Here is a 7,868-nt window from a genome sequence, read left to right as displayed (position 1 = left end):
TGCCAGCAATTTTTTTAATAAAAATAAATAAATACACAATAATCATAAATGCAAAATTAGAAAATTAAATTAATTAATTAATTAAAAATAATAATAATTTAAATAAAATTAAATCAATTAAAAGCCAGTCTAAAAATGTCGATCTTGAGTTTGCTTGAGCTCTGGGAGCTTGTGACGCTGTGATGTCCTTGGTTTGGTTTCAGGGAATATGTTGGTTTTAATGGCCAGTTTAAATTCTACAGTTACACATGTTGTCTTAATTAGTTAATATTTCTCCTAATATTAATGTTCCCTACTTCAGTGCTCTGCATTTCTTGTGTTTGTGCATCTGTGTTGCATATTTAGTGTCTGATAATGTAGTATAATGGTGACCTGTATGATGTTGTTACCAACATTAATATTTGCTTCTCTTTCTGTTCTTGATCTGCATTCTCATAAATTATTATAACAAGTTTTGTTAACTCTTCAAGACAGTAATTCTATATAGGATGATCCTGTAATATTTGTCCATCGACTTAAAATGAAATAACATGCTCATTATTGTGCACTGTCCCTGTTGAATAAACTAATAACATAATGAATAAACACATAGATTAAATAAATAATTAAATAAAATGAATTATTTATAAACTATTTGTAATCATTATTGATAAACAATTATTATTATTATAATCAATAGTGACTTTTTTGGACTCTATTGATTGTTTAGGGCAAAAACATGAATTTAAACATTTGTATTTTCATATAATTATATTCCTGGCATTGTGGGGAAACCTTTGAAAAATGGTTGGCAATAAATTTGCTGTAAAAATTTAATCTGTTAAACCAACGGTTAATACAGAGGAAAAAAAATGAGTGTTTGTAAAATTCTGGCCACTGCTCTGGTTATAAGCATTTTCCTGTGGTTTGTACAGACTAAATGATTAGACTGATAGATAAGTCTTTAAAATAAAAATTAAAGATTTATCCAAAGTGAAAATTATCAGTATTTATAGCCCTAGTTCCTAATTATTTTATTATTTTATGTAATTATTTTTTAATATTTTTCATGAATGTTTGAATAATAAACTGAACTCAGTAGTAATTCCTACCTAGTACTAGTATTACTGAGCTTTTTTTTTTTTTTAGCAGAATAAGAACCCGTATTTAATTAACTAGATAGAAAATAATAGAGAGATAATAAGGTCAGTAGCCCCAGACACAGTTTCCCCTGATGACCTCCTCCCTCTGTGATGATCTACTTTGTCCAGCAGGTGGCGGTGTCGAACATTTTTATACTCCCCCGCTCCAAAGAGCAAATCTGCCCCGCCCAGTTGGATATATCAGCCAATAGGAGGGCATATTTGTGCGACATCACAACCGCTTTTGAAAATAAGAGCATAGGCGCCTGCTCTGAAGCTGCCTCCAATACACGCAGGTAGGCGCATGCTTTTATTTCGACAAGTGTTAATATTTTGACCGGAAGTGCTTCGCGTAGCTGCAGTGTCGTTGGCGGATAGATTGCAGCAGCAATGGCAGCTCCCAGTAGGAAGCAGACGTTACGGTTTCTCAGCCAGTTAGGAGGGTTTATTCTGACCCGGTTCGGGTTTTGGAACTGCTTCAGCATGTTGATGCTGTTCGCTGAACGAGCGGACTCTAAAAGGTAAAAAGAGCGCCAAACGGAGCACTGTAGAGTAGCTAACGTTAGCTTCCAAACTAGCTAACAGCAAATCTTAGCATCAGTCTTGTACCAAAACACACTTCATTATCACGTTAACTATCGAAGCAGTAACGTTTTATAGTTAAATAATTACCGGACAACATGCGAGCTAGCTAACCTTATCGTTTCTTTTCTGTTGAAGGTGTTAACCTGCTAACTAGCTAACTCAACAAGGGTTATGTTTCAGCAATTAGACTCAGCATCAGGCAGAAAGTTGCAGCCACATGGAGTTGTTTAAATTAAAATGACAAGTTACATTTTCCTCGGTCTGTAATTTTCCCTCGGACAGGAGGACAGGCTGTAATTTTTGTGGTGCGTTGCTAATGGTGGTTTAAATCTCTTACGATGTAAACTGGGTGTGTATTGTTTGAGTCTGTGGTGGGCTGGTCTTCCTCAGACCTACTCAGACAACCACACCCTCTGAATGGTCCTGTAATTATGGTAACTCTAAGGAAAATGTATACACCCTTTGTCATACCTGCCTGTCGCTTTAAGCTGAGTTAATTCCCCTCTCAGTCTCTAATAGGTGCATTTTTAATAAAAACCTTTTTATTTATGGAACATGTAGCACAAAGACAGTGCTCAGTTTTTACTGGATTGTTACTTAAACATGATGCTTTGTGAATGTGAATAGTTGCTTGCGTTTAACACAGAAGCCACCTGTAGGTTTTTTGACTGCTGGGTTAGCTGTTAATGGACACCAAAGGATATGGTTTGGGTTGGCCGACGTGGAGAAAAATCAAATTACATCCCCATCTGGTTCAAGAGCTGAGTCGAGATTCAGTTATTTTTATAAAATGAAATTAAAATCAATTTTGAATCCTCTATACCTGATAAAGAGTTTGTACTTTTGTCACTGAAATACAGTAAACAAAAAAATCAGTGGTGCATCAAGGCCAAAAACATATCTGGTCACTTTAGCCTTTAACTTGCTCTGACTTTCCTAATACACGTCTGAAACTTATTGTTATTACACTTCACGCTGCTGCAAAACTTTTAAAATGTTGTATCTTACTTGATTTTATGATTTATAGTTGATGTCAGAGGCCTGAAAGGTGACACAAGAAGAAATACTGAATGAGATTTTGATAAATAAGATAGAAAAGTTGTTGAATCAGTTAATCCACGTTTTTAACAGTTTTTAAATGTCCTTTTAAATTGAATTGCCTTGTTTGTCTGTTTCATGTCCATTATGTCTATTTTCATGTGAAGCACTCTGCTTGTAATGCCCTTATTGTAAACCACTTTGTGCTGCATTTCTTTTATGAAAAGTGAAAGTTTTCTATTATTATTATTATTAAGTAACATTATGTGTGTTGTCATTGATGTTCATGAAGTTTTGATGTTTAAGGTAGAAATCCATTCACCTATGCCCCTCTGGTTCTCACCCTATTATGTATACCTTTATAGTTAAAAGCGATTATCAAAATGTTGCTGGTCATAGCATAGCATTGGTTATAGTATTAAATTTTGGGGTAAAAATGTGTGTTAAAATATTTAAAAAGTTAAAGTATTATTTGGTTTTACTAAGACAAAATCCAGTAATAAAAATGTTAAAGATCTCACAACATAATTATAAAAATAATAATGACAGTGAGTGGCAGATTTTCGCAAAAAAAAAAAAAAAAAAAATTGTTCATTTTGAGATAAGAAAAAAAAAAAAAAAAAAAATTGTTCATTTTGAGATAAGAGAAGACTTAATTAATTCCACACCAGGGAAATTTACACATTACAGCAGCTCAAGAGTCAGGTTTTCATCTTGCATGATAATGACGATATCAAATGATTGTTGAGCAGTATTATTGTTAATGTATTTATAAATGAAACTAAATGAGTAATCACAGTTGACAAATGAATCAGTGACAAAAAATGAGTAGTTGAAGCCCTTTTTAAAACAATTTTATTGTCAATACTGCAGCTGCAGTAATAGTAGACAGACAAACAACATACAGCAGATAATTATAAATAAAGCAGCTGCTGTACAAGATAAAGTTTGATTTAAAGCGCTTTCATTTGTTGTCATCTGCAGGAAGCCAGACATCAGTGTACCGTACCTGTACGTGGACATGGGTGCTGCAGTACTCTGCGCCAGCTTCATGTCATTTGGGGTGAAGAGGAGGTGGTTTGCAATGGCCGCCGCCATACAGCTGGCCGTCAGCACGTACGCATCATACGTTGGAGAGCAGGTGTACTACGGGGACTGGCTGAAGGTGAGTCACCTTCTGTGGTTTACAGTAACAAAGCTGCTGTTCAGTTACCCGTGTGCGTCTGATAAGAACACGCAGGTATCATCATACACCAGTCAAATATCAGTTGCGGTGTTGTAGAGGTTAGCCTGAGGCTTAACATTTCCCATGACAGAAATATTCATCATGATGTTTTTATTAATGACAAATTATTTTAGGTTATCTGACAATAGTGCCAGCATCACCACAAGTTTTTTTGTTGTTTTGTAATTGAAGTTTTTCCATAACTTTTCATACACATAAAAACCATAATGCAACACGAGGCAACATCCTTTCAGTATATAATTAACAGAACGAGCACAACACATCTGGTCACATTTAAGTATCTCAAACAAATCAAAGTAGACAAACTCAGACATGTAGAAAAGTACAAATCAAATTTGACACACAAAATGGGGGCAGCACATTTTTACAGTAAAATGGTGGAAACATTTAATTACTTTTTATAGACATGAAAAAATGAGACCAAACTTTATAGAAATTTCCTTTATTGTTATTAGTCCATGTAGTCAGAGATTCAAAAGAGGCAAAATCCATCATTAATTTGAACCATTCTGGCAGAGAACTGTCCTTGAAGCGCCATTAAAGGCTGCCACTGAAAGTTAATATTATTGTTTGGATAGTCAGATTGTAGGAGCGACCTGTCCTGACCTGACCTAATGAACACAGCTGGGCAGACTCAATAGTAGACTGTAGTTTATGATACCACCCTCCACTACTTTTAATAACTCGTTCACAGGAATGTTCCCACAATAAATTGAGAAAAAGTATGTTTCACTTTTAGCTCAATTGTAAACATAATCCATGAGTCCCTGCCTGGTGTATAATTATACCTGTGTATTATCATCTTGGTGTTACCTTTTTCAAAATGTTACTTACCCTTTGATATAAGTAGAGTGGAGCTCAGTTAAAGATAAGCGTGATACTCTGGACAAAGTTTTTCTTTCAGTCCTCCTCAACAACAATCCCACGCTTGACATTGTCTCATCGTCTGACAGTTTGTTATCTGACTGTTTATGATGTCAAACTGTCTCAGTGAACGTGACAAGTAGGGAGTCGACACAAAAGATCTAGTTAAAACAAGCATTGTTTATTAAACTAAGATTAACATAAATAACCAGTGGAGTGTGTAGGTCGGCAAAGTCAGTAATGAAAGCCATGTATGGATGCGTGTTAGTTGTACGGTGGAGGTGTTGAAGGTGCAAACCAAAAAGCAATGATGCACGTCTGCTGTAGGAATAGAGAGGGAGTTAAAACATGAGGCCCAGGTGAGGTCAATCAAGGCAATGACTCCCATGTCAGCCAACTGCCCGATGAGGTTGGCTGGAACATCCTCAAAGACAGTGGGAGAGGCGACACAATGGCGGACTTTAAACCCCAGACACTGAGGTGGACCAAATAACAAACTCGAGATTTTCCCAGTTTGAGTTTCTACTGTTCAGACAGATGTCTTATTTCTACAAAATTAAGATATGTTTCAGATTTAGACGTGACATGTGAAAGTGGCCCACATCAGTGTTCAAAAATTAAAAGCAGATCTGTGTCACACATGGAAGAAAAAAGAATCTGGGCCACCACTAGAAGTAGATTGTTGTATCAGAGTTTGACATTGTAGGAGAAATGTGTCGTAGGTTATAACAGGCTGAACGTTGTGACCCTGCAGGTACGGATGTATTCCAGAGCGCTGGCAATCATTGGAGGTTTTCTGGTTCTGGCCAGTGGAGCGGGGGAGGTGTACAGACAGAAACCTCGCAGCAGATCCCTCCAGTCTACTGGGCAAGTTTTCCTGGGAATCTACCTCATCTGCATGGTAAGACCCTGTTCACTGAGATAGGTTATTTCTTTTTATGACTTTTTTTGGCATACAACACCATACCATTTTATGGCAATTACTTGTTTGTTTGTTTTGTGGCAATCTTGATATTTTTATGTTATGCTGTACTATTTCATTTTTTTGACATACTATAACATTTTTTGGCAGATTATACTGTGACTTCTTTTTATGATATAATATAGTATTACATTTTTTTTTTCACTATGACTAACTACTATGCTATACTATGACTTTTTTTCATCATTTTGGACAACATGCTATACTATGACGTTTTGTCATCATTTTGGATGACATACTATACTATAACTTTTTTCATCATTTTGGACAACATGCTATACTATGACGTTTTGTCATCATTTTGGATGACATGCTATACTATGACGTTTTGTCATCATTTTGGACGACATGCTATACTATGACTTTTTTTCATCATTTTGGATGACATACTATACTATGACGTTTTTTCATCATGATTTTGGACGACATGCTATACTATGAAGTTTTTTGGCATACTTTGCTATACTATGACTTGTCTCAGCATAATATGACATGATGACAATTTTGTCATACTATACTGTGAGTCTTTTTTTTAATTTCATACTGTACTATGGCATATTTAAAAATAATCGCACAATTTCTTAAAATACATTAGTCATCAAACAGAATACAAACCAAAGCCTGTCTCCAGTGTCATTCTATTAACACAGTATCACTTCCCCCCACTAGGTGTACTCCCTCCAGAACAGCAAAGAGGACCAGCAGGCCTATCTGAACCACATCACTGGAGGAGAAATCACTCTAATACTGCTCGAGGTGCTGTTTGGGGTGCTGGCTCTGGCCTTCCTGTCTGGCTGCTACATCCGCATAGCCGCTCAGATCCTAGCCACCGTCCTGCCTCTGGTTATTCTGCTTATTGACGGCAACCTTGGCTACTGGCACCACACTCGCAAGGTGGAGTTCTGGAACCAGATGAAGCTGATAGGACATAACGTGGGCATCTTTGGCGCTGTGCTGATCCTGGCTACTGACGGTTGAACCTTTGGGCTCACAGACAACTTTTACAAATCGAGGTGTCAGTGAAGGATTAGATGGTTGGCCTTTACGTCACAGTCCGACTTTGTACACAGAACTGCCGTCGCTCAGTGACCTCTCAGGATGTAAGCCGCATCGATTGTCTTTGCCTACCAGACCGTAACTTTGCTTTTGCAAAAACAACAACAACAAAAACATGAGCTTCCATTTCACAATTTAATAATTTATTAAGATTCATGTTTACATGTTTTTGTCTGTTATGCTCTGAAACATGACACTGAGTATTGGTACCGTATATCTACAAGGAAAATACTTTTACTCCAGAAATTATAGTCTTAAATGGTATAATGTTTTACAGTATATTGTTTAAGTATTTTGCAAATAAAGGGAAACTTAAAGTTTAACCTATGTGGCATTTTCTGTGAAATGGGAGTGCTACAATGCATTTGGTAATAAACTGTTTTTTTGTGTTGATTAACACTTGTGCATTAATGTCAATTTTATTAAATTTAATAAGCACAACTTTTAATGTTCTGTGTAAAGACTTTAAATGAAGCAACTCAATTTAGTTACATGCTGCAGGTTACTATCCATGTTAGAGTATTTTGTTCGTTTAACTTGAGTCCCATTAAAACACTGAATTGTGCAAAAACTGATTATGGTGGAGTACCACTGATTTTGATATTAATTATCACCTCAACTTTCCAGAAAATGAACAGTGTTGCGCAGAATTAAAATCCTTATGTAACTAAAAACTCATGAACAATGTTGGATTTTCAAATAATGTATTTCACAGTATACTGTACCAAAAAATTCAAACTATGGCATGCCATATGATGCATACTATATTGTGACTTGTGTGATGACAAAGCCATAGTATAGTATGTCGTCCAAAACCATGAAAAAAGGTCATAGTATAGTATGTCTTCAAAAACCATGAAGAAGTCTTCGTATAGCATGTCGTCCAAAACCATGAAAAAAAGTCATGAAATAGCATGTCGTCCAAAACCATGAAAAAAGGTCATAGTATAGCATGTCGTCCAAAATCATGAAAAAA

At 36.0% G+C, this 7,868-nt stretch overlaps 1 protein-coding gene across 1 annotated transcript; it reads left to right on the top strand.

Moving 5' to 3' along the window:
• Positions 1–1,452: 1,452 nt before the first annotated feature.
• On the top strand, positions 1,453–7,289 carry tmem101 (transmembrane protein 101). The gene is made up of 4 exons (XM_050059824.1): positions 1,453–1,642; positions 3,729–3,909; positions 5,609–5,755; positions 6,506–7,289. The coding sequence occupies exons 1-4, from the start codon at positions 1,512–1,514 to the stop codon at positions 6,812–6,814; spliced, it is 768 nt and encodes a 255-aa protein (XP_049915781.1). The 5' UTR covers positions 1,453–1,511; the 3' UTR covers positions 6,815–7,289.
• The last annotated feature ends 579 nt before the right edge of the window (positions 7,290–7,868 follow it).

Source organism: Epinephelus moara, chromosome 13 (assembly GCF_006386435.1).
Source record: "Epinephelus moara isolate mb chromosome 13, YSFRI_EMoa_1.0, whole genome shotgun sequence".
Lineage (NCBI taxonomy): Eukaryota > Metazoa > Chordata > Actinopteri > Perciformes > Serranidae > Epinephelus > Epinephelus moara.
The sequence above is the reverse complement of the archived record's forward strand: the minus strand, read 5'-3'. Positions and strand labels throughout refer to the sequence as shown.

Excerpts from the sequence above, each read along its gene's own strand:
- tmem101 (XM_050059824.1), top strand. The coding sequence starts at position 1,512 with ATGGCAGCTCCCAGTAGGAAGCAGACGTTACGGTTTCTCAGCCAGTTA. Across the intron at positions 1,643-3,728 it reads GAACGAGCGGACTCTAAAAG|GAAGCCAGACATCAGTGTAC; the intron begins GTAAAAAGAGCG and ends TGTCATCTGCAG. Across the intron at positions 5,756-6,505 it reads GAATCTACCTCATCTGCATG|GTGTACTCCCTCCAGAACAG; the intron begins GTAAGACCCTGT and ends TCCCCCCACTAG.